This window comes from Panicum virgatum, chromosome 3N, assembly GCF_016808335.1.
Source record: "Panicum virgatum strain AP13 chromosome 3N, P.virgatum_v5, whole genome shotgun sequence".
Lineage (NCBI taxonomy): Eukaryota > Viridiplantae > Streptophyta > Magnoliopsida > Poales > Poaceae > Panicum > Panicum virgatum.
The window spans coordinates 16,774,918-16,801,174 of NC_053147.1; the positions used below are offsets into that span (position 1 = coordinate 16,774,918).

Genomic DNA, 26,257 nt, shown 5'->3' on the forward strand with positions numbered 1-26,257 from the left:
CCTCGTGTAATTTACATCTTAGCATAGTCTCTCTCAGACCACAGATATAAGTATTGGGACATATATATCTTGACAGGTTCCAAGCAGATGCAACTTTTACCACCAATTTCCATAAAATATATTATTTTAAATGACAAATCTCCAGAACCCATGTGTATGAAATTTATTTCACCTGTAGCATTCAAAGACCTTGGAAAGTTGATGCTAGAAGTTGGCTTGATGTTGGCTCATCATTGTGATTACTATGGTATGTACTACGGAAATTTAACTGTACCTCAGTACGTTCTTTCTCAAAATCATAACAAACTTGGTAGATGCAAAACTTAATTTTTAGGACCAATTGCTTTATCCAATACAAGAAAATGATACAACATATAGTGCACAGTAGCCAATCGTACAATTCTAGGAGGGACTGACCAACTGATGGGTTTTTCACCATGTATTATGCGTGAGGAAAACATACATACTGTTAAAATTGGCCATAGCTAGGTGAAATTCGATGTAACACACCCCTTTGCCAAATCTCCATCTGTATGTTGTTAGCTTAGTTGCAATTAATAAACCTTTTTTAAAAAGGAATCATGTGGAAGCAAGTAGGTGGTAAGCATGCATGAGATTCTGCCTGAGAACAAAATGCAATAGAATATGCAAAAAAAAAACTAAAATAACAGCATGATAAATATGATGTGTAGAAATAGTATTTAAATGATTTTTGACACAAAATATGACGCATATACTTAGTTCAGAGTCTCTTCTCTGAACTGTAATCTCTAATTTGACCATTTTGGTTTAACAATTAGTCAAATCAATCAGCATCTGTGCATTTCAGTAATGAATCAAGGAGTGGGACCATGTGTTGGTGAAAGCCTTGAACAGACTCTTGCTCGCTCAAGGTGTCATAAGGGCCGTCTGCTGTACTATTTTCCCCAAAAGTTTAGGTATATCCAGCAAGCAAATATATACAGCATTTCAAAAATTACATGCATGGAGAATTTGCTCTTGGTAGTCTTAGTTACATTGTTCATCAATATGTTTTATAGGATCACAACATTAATACGCGGCACTGTTGTGCATGATTTTTACATCTCTACCTCTGAATCAAAAATTATCCTTGTGACATCCAATATGTTCCTCTGATCAATTTTCAATGTTTTTTAAAAGAACTGATGTTTACATGTCTGCTATGGCAGCAAACAGAAAGATGGTCAATCTATTTCATCCTGGTGCGGATGGCATACTGACTATGCATCTTTGACAGGTGATCCACGAGACACCTCTGGCTGCTGTAAACTTTTTCTGCCTATTTAAATGATAAGGCAGAACTGCCATTTTCGCCACAATATACAGAATTTCACGATATACCGATGAACTGTAAACAACAGAGGTGGACATTGAACTTGTGATCAAACAAGCGACACACATATATATTGTAATCTAGGAATATTGTTAGCTCATAACTTTATTGTATTCTAGGAATATTTGCTATGTAACTTTTTTCTAGTGTGCCTTTCACACTTAACATACGATCAATACTTTGACTGTACATGCAGGACTTACATGTGGCTTGTTCATGAGAAAATCTGTGGAGATTCCTTGTCCTGATAGTGGAGCTGGGCTACATATCCGATCTCACGATAATCGAGTTGTTAAGGTTTCTTCATTTGAATTTAGAATTCTATTTATTGGAGAGAATATTTTCTGTATTCCTCCAACCCTAGAAGTGTGGGTATATATAATACCTACACATGTGCCTCTAGATGGGCCTCTATACACATGGGCTCAATATACTCCAACACCCCCCCGCAGTCTGAACTACCGGCGTAGCGGTGTTCAAGACTGGACAACAAGAAAGCTAACACCCCCCGCAGTCTGAACAACCGACGCAGCGGTGTTCAAGACTGGACAAGATGAGAGTACAAGAAGAGCACACAAGGGCTAATCCCCCCCGCAGCCACAACTAGCCACCGGCTACGTTGAGGCTGGATCGAAACTCCGAGAAGGTCGACGAGGGCAGCCCCTTGGTGAAGATGTCAGCAAACTGGGAGGTAGTCGGGACATGGAGTACCCGAACATCGCCGATGGCGACACTGTCGCGCACGAAGTGTAGGTCGATCTCCACGTGCTTCGTCCGCTGATGCTGTACGGGGTTGGTGGAGAGATACACGGCGCTGACGTTGTCGCAGTAGACGAGCGTGCTCTTGGCGAGCGGGCTGTGGAGCTCCGCCAAGAGCTGTCGTAGCCAGGACGCCTCCGCCACGCCGTTAGCGACAGCCCGGTACTCCGCCTCGGCACTGGAGCGGGAGACAACTGGTTGCCGCTTGGACGACCAGGAGACTAGGTTCCCGCCCAGGAAGACGGCGTAGCCGGAGGTGGAGCGACGAGTGTCCGGGCAGCCAGCCCAGTCAGCGTCGGTGTAGACCACCAGCTCAGCAGAGGACGAGCGGTGAAGTACCAGGCCGAGGTCCACAGTGCCACGGACGTACCGGAGGAGACGCTTCAGCGCAGCAAGGTGTGACTCCCGGGGATCATGCATATGGAGACAGACCTGCTGAACAGCGTATGTGAGATCCGGCCTGGTGAAGGTGAGGTACTGCAAAGCGCCGGCCAGGCTCCGGTAGGCAGTAGGATCATCCACCGGAGCACCCAGATCAGCAGACAGCTTCGCCTGAGTGTCGACTGGAGTGGAGCAGGGCTTGCAATCAGTCATCCCAGCCCGCTCCAGAATATCGAGGGCGTACTGCCGCTGGTGAAGTAGAAGACCAGACGGGCGAGGCTCAACAGTGACGCCCAAGAAGTGGTGGAGCTGACCGAGATCCTTCATAGCAAACTCCCGCTGCAGAGAGGAGATGACACTCTGAAGCAACTGCTGACTGGAAGTTGTGAGCACAATGTCGTCGACATATAGCAGCAGATAGGCAGTCTCATCCCCACGGCGGTAGATGAAGAGAGACGTGTCAGACTTGGCCTCGGTGAATCCCAGTGTCATCAAGAACGTGGCGAACCGAGAGTACCAAGCCCGAGGAGCCTGCTTCAGTCCATAGAGAGACTTGTTGAGCCGGCAGACCATATCCGGACGACTCGAGTCCACAAATCCCGCTGGCTGAGAGCAGTAGACAGTCTCTAACAAGGTGCCGTGAAGAAATGCATTCTTCACGTCCAGCTGGTGCACAGGCCAAGTGAGCGATAGCGCAAGTGAGAGGACCGTGCGCACCGTAGCGGGCTTCACGACGGGGCTGAAGGTCTCATCATAGTCCACACCAGGCCGCTGAGTGAACCCCCGGAGAACCCAGCGAGCCTTGTAGCGCTCCAGTGTGCCGTCAGCCCGACGCTTATGCGTCCAGATCCACTTGCCAGTCACCACATTGCAACCAGACGGACGCGGCACGAGGTCCCACGTCTGGTTGGCAAGAAGAGCCGCGTACTCCTCTTCCATCGCGCGACGCCAGTGAGGATCCGCCAAGGCGTCGCGGACAGAGGAGGGTACCGGAGAGACCCGCGGCTCTCCCTCGGTGGCGGAGAGAGTCGCGGCCTGGGACGCCATCCGCCGAGTCACCATGGGATGGATATGCCGAGGATCCTGATGGAGGACTGGCGGGTGGTACACCTCCGGCTCGGCTCGAGAGGAAGCCGGAGTTGGCGGCGGCGGCGACGGCTCCGGTGTCGGCGTCGCAGAAGCCTCCGGAGCAGTAGGTGGCGCCGGTGCCGACGCCGAACGGCGCCGGTACACCTGCACCGGCTCCGTGTACCGCTGTGGCGCCGGGTTCGGCGCCGAACGACGCCGGTACACCTGCACCGGCTGAGCGTACCGCTCAGGTGCAGTGGAAGGCACCGGGGTCGCGCGTGGCGCAACGGGAGACACCGGGTCCGTGCGCGGCACGACCGGAGGTCCGGGTGCCGCGCGTGGCGCGACTGCGGGCACCGGGGCCCCGCGCGGCGCAGCAGGGATCACCGGAAGTGGTGCCGGTGCGCCGGGAAAACCTGCAGGAAAAGGACAGACAGGTAACGGTGGCTGAACCACCGGGTCAGTCGGAAACAGAGACGCGAGCTCGGGATCAGAAGAAGGTGTGGAGGAGGTGGAGTAGGGGAAATCCGACTCGTCGAAGACGACGTGTCGGGAGATCAGAACGCGGCGAGAGGTGAGGTCAAAGCATCGGTACCCCTTGTGGTCAGGGGAGTACCCGAGGAACACACAACGAGTCGAGCGGGGCGGCAGCTTGTGAGAAGCGGTGGCGGAGGTGTTAGGGTAACACGCACACCCGAAGACCCGAAGGTGGTCGTAGCGAGGAGGGGTACCGAAAAGAGCGCGGTGTGGAGTGGGAGCAGGAGAAGCAGTGGACGGAAGGCGGTTGAGCAGGTAGGTGGCGGTGTGGAGGCTCTCAGCCCAGAAGCGCGGGGGGAGAGAAGCCTGGATCAGAAGGGTGCGCACGACGTCGTTCGTCGTGCGAATCATCCGCTCAGCCTTGCCGTTCTGAGGAGAGGTATACGGACAAGACATACACAGCTGAACACCCCGAGATAGGAAGAAAGACCGGGAGGTGGAGTTATCGAACTCCCGCCCGTTGTCACACTGGACGGCCTTAACGGTGAGGCCGAACTGAGTGGACACCCAGGCAAAGAAGTGGAGGAGGGTGGGGAAGGTCTCAGACTTAGCGCGCAAAGGGAAAGTCCAAGAGTAATGAGAAAAATCATCAACAATGACCAGATAATATCTATAGCCAGACATGCTGAGTACAGGAGATGTCCACAGGTCACAGTGAATGAGATCAAAAGCATGCGCAGCATGCGAAGAAGAAAAAGAAAACGGAAGTCTAACATGACGACCTAACTGGCACGCATGACAGAGGTGCTCAGCAGGAGCCCTAGTACATGGAACATCGGTACTACGGCGGAGCTGAGCCAAAACGTCGCGGCCGGGGTGACCAAGCCGGCGGTGCCAGGTGGTGGAAGAAGGCGTCACGGCAAAAGCAGAAGACGTAGAAGTCGAAGGCGAAGCAGCGGAAGCAGGAAGCCGAAGAGTGTAAAGGGGCCCCGGGCTGTCACATCGGAGAAATGGACGCCGGGAAGCCGAATCCTTCACAGTAAGACCAGAGGAGTCAAATTCGATAGAACAAGAGTTGTCAGCAGTAAACTGGCGAATAGAAAGAAGGTTGTGAACCATTTGAGGAGCAACAAGAACATGAGGAAGACGAGGAGCAGAACCCACGGCGGTGACAGGAAGGCAAGATCCATCACCAACCATGACAGAAGAAGGACAAGAGGGGTGTGGGGGTCGGACAGAAGATAGGATACCAGCATCGGGAGTGGTGTGGAACGAGGCGCCCGAGTCGGCGATCCACTCGGTGCTGGTCGGCGGCGCCAGTCCCATGGTGCTGAAGGATTGCGCCAGAGCGGCCTGGTCCCACCCCCCAGGCCAGGTCGGCTGCTGGCTGGGCTGAGCGGGCGGGGTCCAGGAAGGCGCAAAGAGTGGAGCAGCGCCAGTGAACATGGCCGCCGGCTAGAGCTGAGGACGAGGCCCCCCTCCCGGACCCTGGAACGGCCACATCGAGATGCGCCCTGACCATGGGTTGCTGAAGGATGGCCAGGGCGTACCTCTAGTGGCAGGGGCGGGAGCCGGAGCCGGAGCCGGTGTCGGCGCGCCCCGACGGCCCCCACCGGTACCGGTGTTCCCAGCAGGGCCACCAGTGCCACCACCACCACCACCCCGTCGCCGGCGACGTCCACGGCCCCCCCTCCTCCGGTCTGCCCGGCGGGAGCAGCAGCAAGGAGGGAGGTGGCTGGAGCAGCGGAGGAGGCCGGTGGAGTAGCAACGAGCGCGGCGGGGGTGGGCGAGGACAATCCGGGCGCGAGACCCCTGGTGATCTCCTCGAGGGCGAGGTCGTCCCGGACCTGCAGGAAGGTGGGGAAGGGCCTCTAGCGAGCGATCCAGCCCTTCAGGTGGTCGTAGGTGCTGCTCAGCCCCCGCAGGACATTGAGCACCAAGACCCGATCGGACACTGGATCCCTGAGATCGTGAAGAGCATCAGCCATGCTCTTCATCTGCCGGCAGTAATCACCGACGGAGAGGTCCCCCTGCACGAAGGTGCGGAAGGTGGCGTCGAGCTGGAGGGCGCGGTACTCGGCGTTGCCGAGGAACTGCCCCTAGAGCGCCACCCAGGCCTGCCGCGCGGTGCCGCCGTGTGTCCTGACGAGGTCCTGAAGATCCAGGGAGATGGTCCCGAAGATCCAGGACAGGGCGACGCTGTTGAGGCGCAGCCACGTCACGTCACGCGCCTCGATCGGCGAGTCGACGAGGACGTGGTCGTCGAGGGCGTAGCGGCGGAGGGTGAGGAGGACCTGGTCCCTGTAGCAGCACCGTCCAAATTAAACCGACTTAAATGCACTAACCATCATCTTAATACTTAATCAAGTTACTGTGCACTTAAAACGGTGTAACCTGACAGGCTGTCGGGTAAAATCCTGATTAAACTACTGTACTCCAGGATCACAATTGCACTTAGACCCGTACGAAGACGAGCACAGGTGTTACCCGCATACAAAAATCTTCAAATTAATTTACAACACAGGTTTTACATAAAAGTCTTAAATACAAACAACAGAGTTTAAACGCACAGCGGAAGTTTAAAACTGAGTTAAAAATACAATACGATAGCTACGACGACGATAAAAGGTGAGCTCCACATCCTGCCCACCGATGTGACGCCAACCTGCCCAATCTTCACGGGGAAGACGGGGCCCACTCGACGGTCCAACCTGGAGGAAGCGGCTGTCCAATCCAGGACGCACAGATCTCCTCGAAGTCCGCCGGGACACAACCTGCTCAGAGGGGTTACAACAACAACCCTGAGTATACTAATACTCAGCAAGGCTTACCCGACTCTGGGTATACTTAGCCCATTACCTAGACATGCAAAGCTTTTTGGCTCTGGAGTTCTTTTGCTGAAAAGCTGCTAGAAGTGAATCCTTACTTTCAATATTTTAGCTCCATTTAGTATACCAAGTATTACTAAGTTCGCCTATTCATCTAAAACACACATGGTGGATCAGATTATCTTTTAGCAACTTCCAAACCAGTCTTTTCCAATCTGTTTTTATTCCACTTTCTTACTACGATGTGACAAAGAGATCAAGGCTCTCATAACCGCGAGTCACGGCGAATCGATCCGATTTAACCTTGCAAGGTGGACCTAACTCACACGACACATGTAAGCCCCGTCGGGCCACGCGCGTCAACTGTTTCCACATTACCACGGCATCTGAACTACGCCTGCTAAAACCCAGGTGATGGGCCCCTCGCAGTGAACTCCCGGAGAACCCGGAGGCGGCATCCTATCCAACACCCGCCAACTCCTACGCCCAGCGTAGCATGGCGGAATTCAAATCACCGCTGTAAGGTGGTACACAGCTTACCGGTTTCGACTACCTCCTACTTCCGGTATGTGGTTAGTACTGTTCAATCCTCGATCAGCACTGCCAACAACGGAACGGTCCTCAATCGACACAGGCGGAGCTTACTTTCCATCCATTCTATACCAAAACCAACTCATTTCCGCCCGGTCTCCATTTCTCTTTACTCAACAATTAATTTCAAGCCAAAGCTAAGGGATCAAGATCCTAAACTCGCGAGTGACAGTAATCACTCGACTTCTACCGAAATTCTATTTAGCAAAGCATTTCTATCGACACCTGCATACTAGTATAGGCCCACGGTACCTAGGGAGACACGCATACTATGGTTCCATTCAACTCCTAGAACATAAATGCACAATACTTAAATAAACATTGAATAAATTAAAATAAGGTTATGCTCCGGGGCTTGCCTTGCAGGTCAGCGGGGTTAATGAAAACTTCTGGAGCGGGCTCAACGGTGACCTGCTGCTGCTCCTCTGCTCGTGGCTCCTGGACCGGCTCAACGATCAGCTCGTGGACATCTTCGTTCGTGGCGTCTACACGAATAAGATATGACATGCAATAAAATTAGAACTCAGCGCAAAGCATGAGAGCTTATGATGCGAAAACAAAGTTCAAACATTTAGCCTGAAGTGTTTCTTTCAAAACAACAACTACCAGGGCAGCATGGAGTGAACAAAACTAGCCTTGTTAAGTTACACCTGCATGCAACAATTAACTAACAATACTTAAAAAGGAAAGAGCATGGCTAGGAATAATTCATAAGTAAAAACCTAACATGCATACATGATCTAGCAACTAAAATTTAACAACTTAACGAGAAGCAGTAAAGCATGCCACCCAAAAGTTTCCAGCATTAACTGATATAGAAAAACACCTCTTTAGCCCTAGAAAAAGGAAAACAACACTAACAGATCCACAACCATACACATAAGCCATGCATCTGAAACTTTTACAGTGGACTACACATACCAAGAGTAAGCTACTACAAATTTTTCATAATTTTTAAAGCAACAGAAAAAGCGGTAATAAATAAACTAGCTCAAGCACAAAACAAATATTAACAGGGGTAACAGTGACAAAGTGCAAGATCAAGCATTTTTCCTCTGGAGATAAAGATTTTAGAAACCTAACAAAATTGGTTTGGCATTTTTCGCATTTTTCTGTGAATTTATATGGATTTTTAAAGTTTCAGCCAAAATAAGAAATGGAAAACATTTAAAAGGGGGGGGGGGGCTGACAGCCGGGGTCCACCCGTCAGCGACCCGGCCCGCCCCCTTCCTCTGCTTCGCACCCGCACGCGCGGGGCGCGGCCGAGCAGCTGCGGCGGCGCTCCCCGCCGGCGGCGCTGCGGGCCGAGCCGTGGCCCGGGGCAGCCGGAGGTGCGGCGGCGCGCACGGGGCGGGGCACAGGGGCGCGCGCGGGTAGGGCGGCGGCGGTTTGCAGCGGCGGCAGGGGTGGCGCGGTGGTGGCGCGGCCGGGCCGGCCGGGGCAAGGCCAGGCGGCGGCGCTGGGCTGGCGGGTGAGGGCCAGTGGCCCCCAGGCGGCCGGGCGGCTCGCGGCGGCGCCCCGCGAGCGCGCGCAGGGGGCCCCCGCGGCGTGTGCCGGCGGCTCACGGCGGCGCATGGCCACGGGCGGCGGCGGCGGCTGCGTTCCGGCGGCGGCAAGGCCAAGCGGCGGCAAGGCGAGGCGGGGCGAGCACCAGGGAGGTTAAACGGCGGCGGGGCGCGCGGTGTTGGCCCGCGGGCGGGCACAGGGAGGCCCGGCGGCGCACGCGGGCGGCGCTCAGTGCGTCCGCGGCGGCGCGGCGGCGCTGCGGCGGCGTTGGCCGCGGATTTGGGCGGGGAATAGGTCGGGGAGCATGAGCAGGCCGCGGGGAAACTCACCGGGGATCGATTTGGGGCGGAGGATGGCCGGAAGGTGGTCGTCGACGAGAGGGGCGAAGCTCGGGGCGGAGCTTGACGAAGACAGCAATGGCGGATGGCGGTCTGAGCTCGATTTCAGCCGGGGTAGGGCACGGTCGCGCTTATGGGTGGTCGGAGTGGGTGAACGGCGAGGCTGCGCAGCTCGGAGTGCGATGAATCGAGGCGGGGCGGTGAGCCGTTGCCGGCGCGACGAACGGCGGCGATTTCGCTCGGTTCTGCTCACTCGAGCTCGGCTCATCGTGCACTGAGGAGGAGAAAGGAGGATTGGGACGGCACCAGAAGCTTCGAGGTCGCCCGCGAGGTGAAGAGCGGCGCTCGAACGCGATGGCCGACGCGTGGAAGCTCGCCGCCGGCCACAGTCGCCGGTATGGCGTCGGGGCGTCACAGTGACGAACACAGTGGAGACACTGTTTCTTCGTTTAAATGATTTTTACCCGAGTTTGACCAGTTGAAACTCCAAATTTCATATGGGAACATGAAATTTGGCCAAACTAGAAGTTGTAGAGGATTAAAAGACCTACAACTTTCGTTTTGGGCGGAAGTTGATTTGGAGCTCAGATCAAGGACAAAAACGAGATCGAAAACGACTAAGACAAGGATTAAATCGCGGACTCGGTTAACGCTAACAACAAATTTTGAGTCCACGATTAGCGAGTTAACTCGTGATTAACGAGACGATTAACACAGGGGTGTTACAGCCTTCCCCCCATAAAGGAATCTCGCCCCGAGATTCACGCACGAGAGAATTTAAACAGGCGGAAAGGGTTCGAAGATGTTGTACCTGGATGGACGTTTAAAAACTCCGGATACTTGGATCTTAGGAATTCCTCCTTCTCCCAAGTAGCTTCATCTTCGGAGTGATTACTCCATTGTACTTTGTAGAATCGGTTGGTTGTGCGACGAGTAACTCGATCCTTGCGATCAATAATCTTGATAGGATGCTCAGAATAAGTGAGATCAGACTCTAATTGAATCGAGTCACTTTCAACAGCTTCCGTCGGAACTCTAAGGCACAGTCTGAGTTGTGACACATGGAAGATGTTATGAACTGCAGAAAGATTCGCTGGAAGATCCAACCGATAAGCCACAGGACCGCATCGTTCCACAACTTGATATGGACCGATGTAGCGGGGAGCTAATTTCCCTTTTATTCCGAATCTTTGCACGCCTTTCCAAGGTGATACTTTTAAATAGACATGGTCACCGACCTTAAAGACGAGCGGATCCCTTCTTTTATCCGCATAGCTCTTCTGTCGAGTTTGTGCAATCTTTAAGTTGGCTTGGATAAGGCGGACTTGTTCTTCGGCCTCTTGAACCATGTCGGGCCCAAAGATCGTTCTTTCTCCGATTTCAGACCAATTGAGAGGTGTACGGCATGGACGACCATACAGTGCTTTGAATGGTGCCATTTTGATGCTCTCTTGATGACTATTGTTATAGGAGAATTCAGCTAACGGCAAGCATTGATCCCATTTCTGTGGATAGGTCAAGACACATGCACGAAGCATATCCTCCAAAATTTGATTTATCCTCTCGGTTTGGCCGTCTGTTTGAGGGTGATATGCAGAGCTGCGAATAAGATGCGTTCCCAAGCATGCATGTAATTGCTCCCAAAAACGAGCAACGAACTGAGTTCCTCGATCGGAAATGATAGTCTTTGGCACACCATGTAAACATAGTATACGATCCATGTACAATTCCGCATATTGCTTGGTCAAGTACGTCGTCTTAACTGGGAGGAAATGTGCCGATTTAGTTAGCCTGTCGACCACAACCCAAATAGAGTCATAACCCTTTTGAGTTCGAGGTAAACCGACGATGAAATCCATGCTTATATCTTCCCATTTCCAATCAGGAATACTCAAGGATTGAAGAGTCCCAGCTGGTCTGAGATGACTGGCTTTAACCCTCCGACAGATATCACACTCTGACACATACTTGGCTATTTCCCTTTTCATCCGAGTCCACCAAAATCGTTGCTTCAGGTCTTGGTACATCTTGTTGCTACCCGGATGAATTGATAGTCGTGAAGTATGGGCTTCATCAAGGATCTGTTTCCTAAGCTCAAAATTCTTAGGCACCACTAGTCGGTGCTTGAACCATAACACATTCTCAGCATCCTGGTGGAAGCAATTCACTTTAGGGTCTCCTTCTAATAGTCTTCTCTGAATTTCCTTCACCCCCTTATCTTGCTTTTGTGCCGCTATGATGAGATCGCGAAGAGTAGGAGTAAGCTCTAGATGAGCCAATGAGCCATGTGGTACAATACTTAAATTCAGCTTTTCCATTTCATAGCAAAGAGATTCGCTTAATGGTATAGTTGAGATGCAATGACAGTGAGTTTTGCGACTTAGCGCATCGGCCACTACATTTGCCTTGCCTGGATGATAATGCACTTCGAGCTCATAATCTTTAATCAACTCAAGCCATCTTCTTTGACGCATGTTCAAATCAGCTTGAGTGAACAGATATTTGAGACTCTTGTGATCCGTATAGATGTTGCACAATGAACCTAAAAGATAGTGTCGCCAGATCTTCAGAGCATGGACCACAGCTGCTAATTCAAGATCATGAGTGGGATAGTTTTCTTCATGACGCTTGAGTGATCGAGAAGCATAAGCAATCACTCAGTTCTCCTGCATCAAGACACAACCGAGTCCTGTGCCTGAGGCATCACAGTAGACATCAAAAGGTTTTGTAGTGTCCGGCTGGGCCAAGATTGGAGCAGAAGTGAGAAGTGTCTTCAATTTCTGGAAAGCTTCCTCACATTGAATACTCCAATAGAATTTGACACCCTTTTTCAGAAGTTCAGTCATTGGCTTCGCAATTCTGGAGAATTCTGGGATGAACCGACGATAATAACCAGCTAAACCCAAGAAACTGCGGATTTCAGGAACTGAAGTTGGGGCTTCCCAATCGAGTACATCCTGCACTTTACTGGGATCCACAGAGATGCCCTCAGCAGATATGACATGACCGAGGAATGGCACTTCTTTCAGCCAGAAGTCACACTTGCTGAATTTGGCATAAAGCTGGTGCTCTCTCAGACGCTGAAGTACTATGCGAAGATGATGAGCATGTTCTTCCTCATTCTTGGAGTAGATCAAGATATCATCGACGAAGACCACGACGAACTTGTCTAACTCGGGCATGAATACCGAATTCATGAGGTACATGAAATAAGCTGGAGCATTGGTTAATCCAAAGGACATCACCAAATACTCGTATAACCCATAACGAGTAGAGAAGGCTGTTTTTGGTATATCCACCGGTCTGATTTTTATCTGATGATAGCCAGATCGAAGATCTATTTTTGAGAATACCTTAGCTCCGGCTAGTTGATAAAAAAGAATATCAATACGAGGAAGTGGATATTTGTTTTTGATGGTCACTGCATTCAGAGGTCGATAATCCACACATAGCCTCAGTCCGTGATCTTTCTTCTTTACAAATAGAGCCGGGCAACCCCAAGGTGAGGTGCTCGGTCGGATATAGCCTTTATCCAGCAACTCTTGTAACTAGATTTTTAATTCAGCTAACTCACTGGGAGTCATTCTATATGGCCTTCGAGATATGGGCGCTGTGCCGGGCTGTAACTCAATGACAAACTCAATATCCCGATCGGGAGGCATGCCAGGCAAGTCCTCCGGAAACACATCGGGGTATTCACAAACCACCGGAATTACTTCTAGAATTTTTCCCTCAAGATGATATATGACAGTGGCTGGAATTGCATGCTGGGAAAGATGAATATCCATAGAACCATACATGGAAGAGTTGAACTGAAGGATACGAGAAGAGGTATTGATGATAACGCCATGCTTCTTCATCCAATTCATTCCAAGTATGATATCTATCCCTTGACTTGGAAGGACAATGGGAGTGAGTGGAAAATTTTTCCCACCCAAGGTAAGGGGAACATTTCGAACTACTTGGCCAGCATTTAACCGGGTGCCAGGTGTCTGAATAATGTAGGGTCTCTCTAGGCATGTTACTTGTAAGTGAAGTCGTGCCACACATGCTTCACTGATAAAATTATGAGATGCTCCAGAATCAAATAGCACAGTAACAGGGCAGTGATTAACGGAGAACGTACCCGCCATCACTTGGGTGCCCTCCGGAACTTCCTCCAGAGTGGTGTAGTTCACACGACCAGTCTTGGCAGGTACAACCTTCTTTTTCTGATCTTTCTGGCTGGAACCTTGACTCAGTGCTGGAGTCTTGTAGATGCTCTGCCGAGGTGGCAGACGGCAGTCTCGTGCAAAGTGCCCCAGGTTACCACAATTGTAATAGGGGTAGTTGTTGGGGCGTGGAGCTTGTAGCATTAGGGGCCTCTGCTGCTGTGTCGGGAAACGGGGTGCCCACTGCTGCTGTTGCTGTGGTGGTCTAGCGACCCAACGGCCCTGCTGTGGAGGACGGTTTGAAGCCTGCTGATTCCCTGTCTGAACCAGCTTGTACCTCTGGGGTGCATTGCTGGAGGATCCAGCAGGTGCCTTTCTCTTCTTGTCAGCTTTGTGCGCCAGTGTGGCATCTTCCTGAGTGATAGCCTTATTAACCAGATCAGTAAAGTTGTTGCAAGTAGTGAGAGCCAGTTTGTCCTGGAGCTTTGTACTAAGTCCCCTTCTGAAGCAATCTTGTTTCTTCTCATCAGTGTCCACATGAAAACCACCATACTGGGATAGCTGGTTAAAGGTCTGGGCATATTGGAGCACGGTGTTGTTTCCTTGCTTCAGAGCTAGGAACTCTGCCATCTTTCTCCTCATCAAGCTTGTAGGGATGTGGTGGGCTTTAAAAGCTGCCACAAACTCATCCCAGGTGAGACGTGTACCAGCGGGAAGTAGAGCTTTGTGATTGACCCACCATATTTTTGCAGGTCCTCTCAGCTGTTGTGCTGCAAAGGCGGCCTTGTCCATCTCTGTGCAGTTGAGGATGCTGAACTTATCCTCAATGGTGCGAATCCAGGCATCAGCCTCAAGGGGATCATCGGCCTTATGGAACAGAGGTGGCTGGGTGGCCAGAAAACCGACATAGTCAGTTTCTGCTGGTACTAGTGGGGGAGCATGTCGACCTTGCCGGCATTGACTTGGGCTTGCACCAGTTGCATTATCAATTCCGTCTGCTCATTGCGGTCAGCGATAAGAACTGCAACAGCTTGAGCCAAAGAGGGAGGTTGTTGGGGCAGTGCCTCGTGATTGTCATTGTCATGATTATCACCCATCTGCAAAATAATCATTTCCCCTGGTTAGCCATTTCGCTATCAGGACTAATTCATGCAATTTAAAGAATGTGCATATATAATATGAACACACAGCATGAATTCTTCCCCTCGCGATATGGTTCACCAAGGGAAGATAAACTAACTTGCTTTGGTTGAAAGCGCATCAACCCACAAATTTCGTCCAGAGCAGTTCTAACGTATGCAAAACTAAACATCGCTCACAAATTTTCAGTTTTGAAGACGATCAAAGCGCAACTCAAAGCTGAAATTCCACACACTGACAGAAAAGCTCATTACGGGAGTAAATTTTTACATTAAGCAGCCACGCTGCTTCAGCTGGAACAAGGTTCAGTACAACTCAAGCCGTGCTACGGCATCAAACTAGCATGGGAGAAGGGTTCACAAACGACCCTACAACACACCACTACTAAAAGAAAGGTCTTGCCCGACCCGGCTACACACCATACTAGCGAGGAGTTATCCTATATGACTCGAACTACTGAGCCACAAAAGAATTCTCAACCCAAGGTTAGCCTAGAGCACTATGTTGGTCATCCTACCCAACTATCCTACAGTTAGGCTACACTGCAAGGGGAGAATCAACACTATCCCGCTGCGTCCTCACGGAGTCCCAGGTCCCGACTCGACTCCAGACACTCCCTCGATCTCCTCGGGGTCCTCTTCCTCTTCTTCTTCTTCTGGCTCCTCCTCTGCTGCCTCGGCCTCCATCTCAGCTGCTGCCTGCACCTGAGCCTGAGCGTCCTCAATCCACTCCTGGGCCTGCTGAAGCTGCCCCTCAAGGTGCTGCACCATCTGAGTCCTGTTCTCCAGCTCCTCTTGCAACTCCTGAATCCTGATCTTCCTCGCTCTGGACTTGGCCTTCAGGGTCTTGATCTTGTCCTGGGTACCAATCATGTGCTGCTCATGGAGGTGAGCCTCTCGAGCCTTGCTCCTGCATATTGCATTTTCCTCACGAAGCTGCTCATACATGTTGCTCAAAGCTGAGGAGTAGCTGAACGAGAGTGCTGTCCTGACATTGTAGTCGGGCATCATGTAGTTCAGGTTGCGGTTCACCCGATCTGTATAGGCCTGAGTAGTCTCATCTCTCAGAGGAAACACACTGTAAGGAGTATCTATCACCTCTGCATTATGCTTCTCTGAGAACTCCTCAATAGCCTTCCTAGCTGCAATCTCCCAGGAGTCTGCCAGCTTCCTACCATAGACAGTGAGCTGCCACGAGTCCGATTCCAAGCGAGCGGGGCAAGCAGGAATCTTCACGATCATCTGACAGCGCTCGGTGCCCAGCAAGCTAGACTCGTGTCCGGAGTACTGTGGGGGCTCAGTGTAGTCAAACGCCCTGAGCATCTGCCACAGCAGACGAGGAAAGTGGCCGGTGTGGAGGGCATTAGAGTGCGCCCAACCCTCAGCGTCCACGATCACGTGCGTGAAGCTAGCCATTTGTAAGAACACATAGCGCTAACGTGAGTCACAGATTTTTTTAAAAGAACAGATTTAAACTTGGTAACGCAACACAAATAAATTTTTAAGAACACATAGTAAAAACATGGTGATCCAAATAAATTTTTTTGTGAAGCGCAACCGAAGGTAACAAAATAAACAACAACTCAGGAATGCAAGACGCAAGATGCATGCCACGTTCTAGCGTTTCTCACCCAAACAAGTACCAAGAATATGGTATACGAGAACAATCGGTGGCACGTTTACGTACTCTCCCTATATATAGACTAGTCATTCCTACGATCAAGGATTTTATAACGCGCTTACGGAGTTAGTTTCCTGCAGAAGAACACAGAGACAGATATAAATATCCATTTCTGGACCCTTCGTGCCAGCACACACGAACGGCCCCCATGTGTCCTACGCCACACGGGTAATGCATATGCAGTTTCCCACATATTCACACATACATTACCACCCACTATAGAGATGGCACCCAGACGTTCGACGCTGAATGGGCAGCGCTGCATACGTCATAACAACGTATTCACTTCCCGTACACTCGCCTTACGGGACATCCAAGGGTAGACGTGTCCCAAGGGTCACGGTCATGGCCAACCGCATGACAGGTTTACATCTCGTAACATTGCCTTACGAAATGGCCGAGATCGCAATCACACGGCATGAAATCTGCACTCCATATCAGGCGGCAGATAGTGACAGGCTCATTTGAATTGAGCCTCATCACCTCCTCGTATGCTCAACATACGGGACCCGCGCACGTATGAAACACGTGGGCTATTCTAAGGACTACCAGAATGCTTACCTTGCTTACCTCAACGTAGGTGCGTCGTTACAGAAGTAAGGTTTAACAAAAAGTAAAAGCTGAAAGTGCTGGAATAAAATAGATACTTAGTTGCCACCTAACTTATATAACATAATTAGGGCATACGAACTATCTATTCTATTCCTTAGCGCATCTAGCGTCAACTTTTCAAAAACCCGAAATCGTTGCAAGGTAATCACCCCAGTGCAATTTAGAGCTCTGATGCCAGCTGTAGCAGCACCGTCCAAATTAAACCGGCTTAAATGCACTAACCATCATCTTAATACTTAATCAAGTTACTGTGCACTTAAAACGGTGTAACCTGACAGGCTGTCGGGTAAAATCCCGATTAAACTACTGTACTCCAGGATCACAATTGCACTTAGACCCGTACGAAGACGAGCACAGGTGTTACCCGCATACAAAAATCTTCAAATTAATTTACAACACAGGTTTTACATAAAAGTCTTAAATACAAACAGAGTTTAAACGCACAATGGAAGTTTAAAACTGAGTTCGAAATACAATACGATAGCTACGACGACGATAAAAGGTGAGCTCCACATCCTGCCCACCGATGTGACGCCAACCTGCCCAATCTTCACGGGGAAGACGGGGCCCACTCGACGGTCCAACCTGGAGGAAGCGGCTGTCCAATCCAGGACGCACAGATCTCCTCGAAGTCCGCCGGGACACAACCTGCTCAGAGGGGTTACAACAACAACCCTGAGTATACTAATACTCAGCAAGGCTTACCCGACTCTGGGTATACTTAGCCCATTACCTAGACATGCAAAGCTTTTTGGCTCTGGAGTTCTTTTGCTGAAAAGCTGCTAGAAGTGAATCCTTACTTTCAATATTTTAGCTCCATTTAGTATACCAAGTATTACTAAGTTCGCCTATTCATCTAAAACACACATGGTGGATCAGATTATCTTTTAGCAACTTCCAAACCAGTCTTTTCCAATCCGTTTTTATTCCACTTTCTTACTACGATGTGACAAAGAGATCAAGGCTCTCATAACCGCGAGTCACGGCGAATCGATCCGATTTAACCTTGCAAGGTGGACCTAACTCACACGACACATGTAAGCCCCGTCGGGCCACGCGCATCAACTGTTTCCACATTACCACGGCATCTGAACTACGCCTGCTAAAACCCAGGTGATGGGCCCCTCGCAGTGAACTCCCGGAGAACCCGGAGGCGGCATCCTATCCAACACCCGCCAACTCCTACGCCCAGCGTAGCATGGCGGAATTCAAATCACCGCTGTAAGGTGGTACACAGCTTACCGGTTTCGACTACCTCCTACTTCCGGTATGTGGTTAGTACTGTTCAATCCTCGATCAGCACTGCCAACAACGGAACGGTCCTCAATCGACACAGGCGGAGCTTACTTTCCATCCATTCTATACCAAAACCAACTCATTTCCGCCCGGTCTCCATTTCTCTTTACTCAACAATTAATTTCAAGCCAAAGCTAAGGGATCAAGATCCTAAACTCGCGAGTGACAGTAATCACTCGACTTCTACCGAAATTCTATTTAGCAAAGCATTTCTATCGACACCTGCATACTAGTATAGGCCCACGGTACCTAGGGAAACATGCATACTATGGTTCCATTCAACTCCTAGAACATAAATGCACAATACTTAAATAAACATTGAATAATTTAAAATAAGGTTATTCTCCGGGGCTTGCCTTGCAGGTCAGCGGGGTTAATGAAAACTTCTGGAGCGGGCTCAACGGTGACCTGCTGCTGCTCCTCTGCTCGTGGCTCCTGGACCGGCTCAACGATCAGCTCGTGGACAGCTTCGTTCGTGGCGTCTACACGAATAAGATATGACATGCAACAAAATTAGAACTCAGCGCAAAGCATGAGAGCTTATGATGCGAAAACAAAGTTCAAACATTTAGCCTGAAGTGTTTCTTTCAAAACAACAACTACCAGGGCAGCATGGAGTGAACAAAACTAGCCTTGTTAAGTTACACCTGCATGCAACAATTAACTAACAATACTTAAAAAGGAAAGAGCATGGCTAGGAATAATTCATAAGTAAAAACCTAACATGCATACATGATCTAGCAACTAAAATTTAACAACTTAACGAGAAGCAGTAAAGCATGCCACCCAAAAGTTTCCAGCATTAACTGATATAGAAAAACACCTCTTTAGCCCTAGAAAAAGGAAAACAACACTAACAGATCCACAACCATACACATAAGCCATGCATCTGAAACTTTTACAGTGGACTACACATACCAAGAGTAAGCTACTACAAATTTTTCATAATTTTTAAAGCAACAGAAAAAGCGGTAATAAATAAACTAGCTCAAGCACAAAACAAATATTAACAGGGGTAACAGTGACAAAGTGCAAGATCAAGCATTTTTCCTCTGGAGATAAAGATTTTAGAAACCTAACAAAATTGGTTTGGCATTTTTCGCATTTTTCTGTGAATTTATATGGATTTTTAAAGTTTCAGCCAAAATAAGAAATGGAAAACATTTAAAAGGGGGGGGCTGACAGCCGGGGTCCACCCGTCAGCGACCCGGCCCGCCCCCTTCCTCTGCTTCGCACCCGCACGCGCGGGGCGCGGCCGAGCAGCTGCGGCGGCGCTCCCCGCCGGCGGCGCTGCGGGCCGAGCCGTGGCCCGGGGCGGCTGGAGGTGCGGCGGCAGGTGGCGCGCACGGGGCGGGGCACAGGGGCGCGCGCGGGTAGGGCGGCGGCGGTTTGCAGCGGCGGCAGGGGTGGCGCGGTGGTGGCGCGGCCGGGCTGGCCGGGGCAAGGCCAGGCGGCGGCGCTGGGCTGGCGGGTGAGGGCCCGTGGCCCCCAGGCGGCCGGGCGGCTCGCGGTGGCGCCCCGCGAGCGCGCGCAGGGGGCCCCCGCGGCGTGTGCCGGCGGCTCACGGCGGCGCGTGGCCACGGGCGGCGGCGGCGGCTGCGTTCCGGCGGCGGCAAGGCCAAGCGGCGGCAAGGCGAGGCGGGGCGAGCACCAGGGAGGTTAAACGGCGGCGGGGCGCGCGGTGTTGGCCCGCGGGCGGGCACAGGGAGGCCCGGCGGCGCACGCGGGCGGCGCTCAGTGCGTCCGCGGCGGCGCGACGGCGCTGCGGCGGCGTTGGCCGCGGATTTGGGCGGGGAATAGGTCGGGGAGCATGAGCAGGCCGCGGGGAAACTCACCGGGGATCGATTTGGGGCGGAGGATGGCCGGAAGGTGGTCGTCGACGAGAGGGGCGAAGCTCGGGGCGGAGCTTGACGAAGACAGCAATGGCGGACGGCGGTCTGAGCTCGATTTCAGCCGGGGTAGGGCACGGTCGCGCTTATGGGTGGTCGGAGTGGGTGAACGGCGAGGCTGCGCAGCTCGGAGTGCGATGAATCGAGGCGGGGCGGTGAGCCGTGGCCGGCGCGACGAACGGCGGCGATTTCGCTCGGTTCTGCTCGCTCGAGCTCGGCTCGTCGTGCACTGAGGAGGAGAAAGGAGGATTGGGACGGCACCAGAAGCTTCGAGGTCGCCCGCGAGGTGAAGAGCGGCGCTCGAACGCGATGGCCGACGCGTGGAAGCTCGCCGCCGGCCACAGTCGCCGGTATGGCGTCGGGGCGTCACAGTGACGAACACAGTGGAGACACTGTTTCTTCGTTTAAATGATTTTTGCCCGAGTTTGACCAGTTGAAACTCCAAATTTCATATGGGAACATGAAATTTGGCCAAACTAGAAGTTGTAGAGGATTAAAAGACCTACAACTTTCGTTTTGGGCGGAAGTTGATTTGGAGCTCAGATCAAGGACAAAAACGAGATCGAAAACGACTAAAACAAGGATTAAATCGCGGACTCGGTTAACGCTAACAACAAATTTTGAGTCCACGATTAGCGAGTTAACTCGTGATTAACGAGACGATTAACACAGGGGTGTTACAGTCCCGCCAGCGGCCGTAGGAGGAGGACGCGGGGTCGAGGAGGACGGAGACCAGTGCCCTGATGTTCTGGACACCGGCCGCCTGGAGGTGGAGCTGGGCGACCATGGGGTCAGTCGGGTCGTACCGAGCTCCAGATCCAGCGTGCGGAGCCTGGTGGGAGGAGGAGGTGCCGTGCTTGAGGTCGACAGGCTGGCCGGAGGAGACGCGGAGGAAGCGCTCCGCCTCGGCGACCCGGAGGGCGAGGGCATCGGCCGTGGCGCGCTCGCGCTACCAGGCGAGGGCAGCCACGCGGACCCGCTCCTGCGCCGCTGAAGCTTCCGACTTGGCGGCGAGGAGTGCCGCAGCAAGAGCGGCGTCGGCCTGCTGACCACGGAAGGCGGCGGCGGAGAGCGGCGCATCCATGGGAGGCATCCCGAGCTCGGGCCACGTGGGACCGGCGGTGGCCGCGGCTATTGCGGGCTGCTTGCCGGCAGCAATCGCAGCTCGGTAGGCGGTGACGGCGGCAGCAGCGGCGACGACGTCGTCCGGGGCGGCATCAGAAGGCCCACCCGCGCCCGCGCCCGCGCCAGGAACGTCCTGGGCGGCGGCGGCGGCGGTCTGGGCGGCTGCGGTAGCTGCAGGCCCTGCCTGGGCGCCGTCCACGGCCCGCTGTGCGGCGGCGGCGGTCCGCCCCGCGGCTGCGGCGGCGCCAAGACCCGCCGGGGCGGCCAGGGCGGCGGCCCCAGGGCGGATCTGAGCGGGAGGTCCCGCGCCGGTGGCAGCAGCCATCGCGACGGCGGCGTAGGGCGGCCGCGGGCCAGCCCGAGCCCCGTGCGCGGCAGGGGAGGACAGGGGCCAGGCGGCGGCGGCGGCGCCCAGCGCGCCCGGCGCAGGGCCCCCTGCGCCCGGAGCAGAGGAGGAGGGAGGGAGAGGAGGGAAGGAGGAGAGAGGAAGGGAGGGGGCCGGCGGCGCCGGCGGCCGGCCGGCCATGGCCGGCGGCGGCGGCTCCTGCGGGCTGGACGGAAAAAACAGAGGAGGCTAAACCTAACCCTAGGCTGATACCATATTGGAGAGAATATTTTCTGTATTCCTCCAACCCTAGAAGGGTGGGTATATATAATACCTACACATGGGCCTCTAGATGGGCCTCTATACACATGAGCTCAATATACTCCAACACTATTCCAATAGCAAGCTTGTTTAGCTTTGACCATCAATAGCTAAAAGTACAAATAGTTTAGTGACATAAGCTTGATGCTACTAGATTCATCATGAAAAGTAGTTTCATGATATATTTGTCATTTAAAATAATATATTTTATGGAAATTGGTGGTAAAAGTTGCATCTGCTTGGAACCTGTCAAGATATATATGTCCCAATACTTATATCTGTGGTCTGAGAGAGACTATGCTAAGATGTAAATTACACGAGGCTGTCACTACATTAATAAGAATCCATCAAAATGGCATGCTGATCATTGATCATTTTTAGTTAAAAGATTGCATGGACCATGTATACATTTATTTCTCAAGGGGAGCTAGGTGTTCTATGCTTATTTGTTTTTGACTGGATAATTTAGGTTACATTTAAGGATGATGAATTGGCCTACATGACTGGGGAAACTGCTGAAATACTATCAAGAGGTCACCTACGTGCAACCCCACACTGTGTGAAGGTAAAATCTAGATAATATTCATCTTCGTAATTGCATGTATAAGGGGCGTTAGGTTACCTTCGTGAGCGCTTGGGTCTGGCCTGAGGGGTGCAAAAACATCTATTGAGTTTGGCTTGGGAAACACAAAGTTTAGATGTATGTGGATCAGTGGATGGTTCATGGTTGCCTTGCGCAAGTGCATGTGGATGATGCCTTCATATGTCTCTCGCAGAGATCCATTGTCCAGTGTGCCTATCCTATTATATGCAGACAACCAATCACATCTTATAGCAGCTGCGGTGTGCGTGGTAAGGAGCAGGGTTAAATAAACCGACCGGTCCGGTCAAACCGGCGCGGTCCAGTAGCGGTTTACCGGACCGGTTTGACCGAAAACCGGTGGAAACCGGTCAAATTCAAAATCAAAATCAAAATCGCATGTTCAATCGGTTCCGACCGGCTTACCGGTCGGTTTGACCGGTAACCGATCGGTTTGACTGATAACCGGTCAAATTCAATTTTTTTTCTTTTTTTTGTTTAAATTCAAATGCCCGCAAAGTATACTAAATAAATGTTTGTATAACATATTTTAGCTTAAATGAACCCTCCAATCCTATTTTGTACTACTTTTACATTGTATTTGTATACTTTTATATGCACGCTTTTTTTTGTTTAACTTCAAATCCCCGCAAACTATACTAAATGAACGAATTTTTGAGAAAATTTGACACCATTAGATTCGTCGCACCTTGAAGTATTTTAAAGAATTTTTTAGATATTTTTTATTTTTTTGAATTCAAATTTGAATTTTGAATTTGGGCCGGTTTGGTACTGGCCCAAACCGGAACCGGGCCAGACCGGTAACCGGTCAAACCGGACTGGTTCCCACCGGTTTGGTGAACCCTGGTAAGGAGGTGCAAGGAAATAAATTTGAATGCTACAGGTGAAATAAATTTCATACACATGGGTATGAAATATATTATTAAGGTCTCTTGATATCTTGCAGCTCTTTGGTAATGCCTCTGGGCTCACAACAAATCTCCAGAAAAGTAGTGTTCTTCCCGTACAATGTGCTGAAGATGACAAAGCTTTCTTGCAAGAAGCCCTGCCATGTCAGATCTCTGTGTTACGAATGAGAATGGGAGAATGGATCAGTTGTATTGAGGCCCATAGGGGTGCATATATAGAGAGTACATGAGGGAACCCTAGACTATAGGAAATGACTCTAATACCCTTAACACCCCCCCTCAAATGCAACGTGAATACAATGGCGTTGCATTTGAAGAGTGGTACTAAGTACATGAGTTGAAAGAGAATAAGAAAAAAAACACTAATACATGACTAATACATCCAAAGTCCTAAAACAACAAGGATGTCGTTGAAGCGTGCAGCTCCTGAACATGTCTTGTAGAACGATCTCCTCCACAAGTGGTGAACCAACCAAGTCTTCACAAACCAGTACATCGACTCTTCGACGGGAAGCTTGCTTTGGAGACTTTCAACTTGACAATGTGTGAGATGCGTCAAATCGAACCAAATGGATGATGCATAAGCCACTGCTGCAAGACGGCAAGCAGTGCACTGCTGCAAAACGGCAGGCAGTGAGACGATGTCATGATGACGACAAATATGGCCTTTGGTCATGACGTGTAGCAAGACGGCTACGAAAGAGACCAAGAGGCAAGGTCGCATCAAGAACGATAAGATTAGCTAAATCGACGTGACTTAGCCAACCATAATATGAAGGATAATTGGTCGATTGACAAAGATTATGTGGACTGGCACAGCTTCTATGAATTTTGAGCATGAAATTGGACTTGGATGAACCCTAGACTTTGACACAGATGCAATGGGAAGGAAATGGACCTCAACACACTAGATGTGATAGCAGCAGCAGCGAAATATGGTGTAGACTATAGATGATAGCAGCAGCAATCAGGAAAAGAGGGGCACCATGCGCTCGTCCGTCTCCTCTGCTCCAGCCTCTCCCACACGGGCAGCAACGAGCTGCAGACCGCGCTGGAGGGGAGGACGGTGACGAGAGGCGGAGGAGACGGCGGGAGGAAGCGTGTGGACGATGGACGGCGCACGGACAACGGAGGAGGCCGCCGGCCGGAGGAGGACGGGCGACGGACGCGGCGCGGATGGCCGGACGGGCGGCGACGGGCCGCCATGGCCGAGATGCGGCGGCCACGGGGCGGATCCAGCTCGGGAAGGGCCGGATCTGGCCCGAGGAGCCGGCGGCGGCTGCCATGGCGGAGGAGGTAGGGCGCGGCCGCGACGGCGGCGGCCAGACGGGGCCACGGGACGGCGACGGCCTGACGGTGGCGCGGACGAGGACGAGACGACGACGGGTGGTGACGACGGCTGCTGCTGCTGCTGAAGAAGGCGGCGCGGAGAACGGGCGCCGGCGGGCTGCTGCTGCTTACGACGATGGAAGGGGGGAAAAAAAGTGGAGATCGATGCTGCCCCTCGGGAGACGGAGATCCTCCCGGGGGCAGCGCAGCGACGGGAAGGGTGGAGGCTCTCGATCTAAACCTGCTCTGTTACCATGTTACAAATGAGAATGGGAGAATGGATCAGTTGTATTGAGGCCCATAGGGGTGCATATATAGAGAGTACATGAGGGAACCCTAGACTATAGGAAATGACTCTAATACCCTTAACACTCTGAATTCCTTTGTAAGTACCTGGGAGTTCCTCTCTCTCCTCATAAGATTACTAAGACACAAGCACAGCTCATTATTGACAAATTAGCAGATAGACTCCCAAGTTGGAAGGCTGATCTGCTCACCAAAGCTGGTAGAATGATTTTGGTACAGTTTGTGCTTAGCTCAATGCTCATTTAGATTATATTGGCTCTTGAGTTACCACCTTGTGTTTTAAAGGCAATTGACAAAATAAGGAGAGGTTTTTTGTGGAAAGGCAGAAAAGATGCTAGAGGAGGACATTGCCTGCTTGCTTGGCCAAAGGTCACAAGACCATTTTGCTTGGGAGGGCTTGGTATTTTTGATCTTCAAAAATTGGGGTGGGCCCTGAAGCTGAGGTGGCTTTGGCTGCAGAAAACAGAGCCTGAAAAGGCATGGGTACTCTTCCCCGTCCAAGCACAGCCCCAAGTCCACTCTTTCTTTGAAATGGCTGTTCAAACGGTAATTGGTAATGGAAAAAATACCCGTTTTTGGACAGATAGCTGGCTGCTTGGTCAAAGCTTAAAACAGTTCCTGCCACATTTGTTTAGTGCAATACCAGCAAGAGCAAGGAAAAGAACGGTTTATGATGCTCTCACAGGTGGAAGATGGATTTCAGACATTAGAGGAGCTTTAAGTGTGCAGGTTCTAGTGGAATATCTCTACCTTTGGGACCTTCTTTCTATTGTTGAATTGCAGCCAGAAGTGGAGGACATACATATTTGGAGGTTTTCAAATTCTGGGATATACACCACTAAATCAGCCTATGAGGCCTTTTTCATTGGAGCTACTCATTTTGGTTCGTGGGAGAGAATATGGAAAAGTTGGGCTTTTTCATTGGAGCTCCAGGGAAATGCAAGTTCTTCATGTGGACGGTGGCACACAATAGGGTCTGGACAGCAGATAGACTTGCTAAAAGGGGCCTTAACCACCCACCGAAATGCCCACTTTGTGATCAGGTTGGAGAAACAATTGATCACTTATTGGTCTCCTGTGTCTTCACCCGACAGTTCTGGGTCCACACCTTGGAGCAGTTTGGGCTGCAAACCTTGGCGCCACAGTTGGATGATCACTGTTTTATTCATTGGTGGGGGGAAACTAGCAGCAGGTTCTCGGGTCAGGTTCAAAAGGGAATCAATTCCATCATTATTCTAGGATCTTGGTTAGTGTGGAAGCACAGGAATTATT

The 26,257-nt window shown here is 51.4% G+C and overlaps 2 protein-coding genes across 7 annotated transcripts in view; one reads left to right on the forward strand and one right to left on the reverse strand.

Moving 5' to 3' along the window:
• Positions 1 to 26,257, reverse strand: part of LOC120664692 — a 32,233-nt gene that overhangs the window by 2,791 nt on the left and 3,185 nt on the right. The gene's annotated exons all lie outside the window — the stretch shown is intronic.
• On the forward strand, positions 152 to 22,570 carry LOC120664693. Of its 2 annotated transcripts, none has more exons than XM_039943992.1 (5): positions 152 to 247; positions 830 to 938; positions 1,191 to 1,258; positions 1,551 to 1,651; positions 22,311 to 22,570. In XM_039943992.1, the coding sequence occupies exons 1-5, from the start codon at positions 157 to 159 to the stop codon at positions 22,419 to 22,421; spliced, it is 480 nt and encodes a 159-aa protein (XP_039799926.1). In that variant the 5' UTR covers positions 152 to 156; the 3' UTR covers positions 22,422 to 22,570. The 2 variants fall into 2 exon arrangements, with proteins under 2 accessions (XP_039799926.1, XP_039799927.1); XM_039943993.1 differs by having other exon boundaries at positions 155 to 247; positions 814 to 938.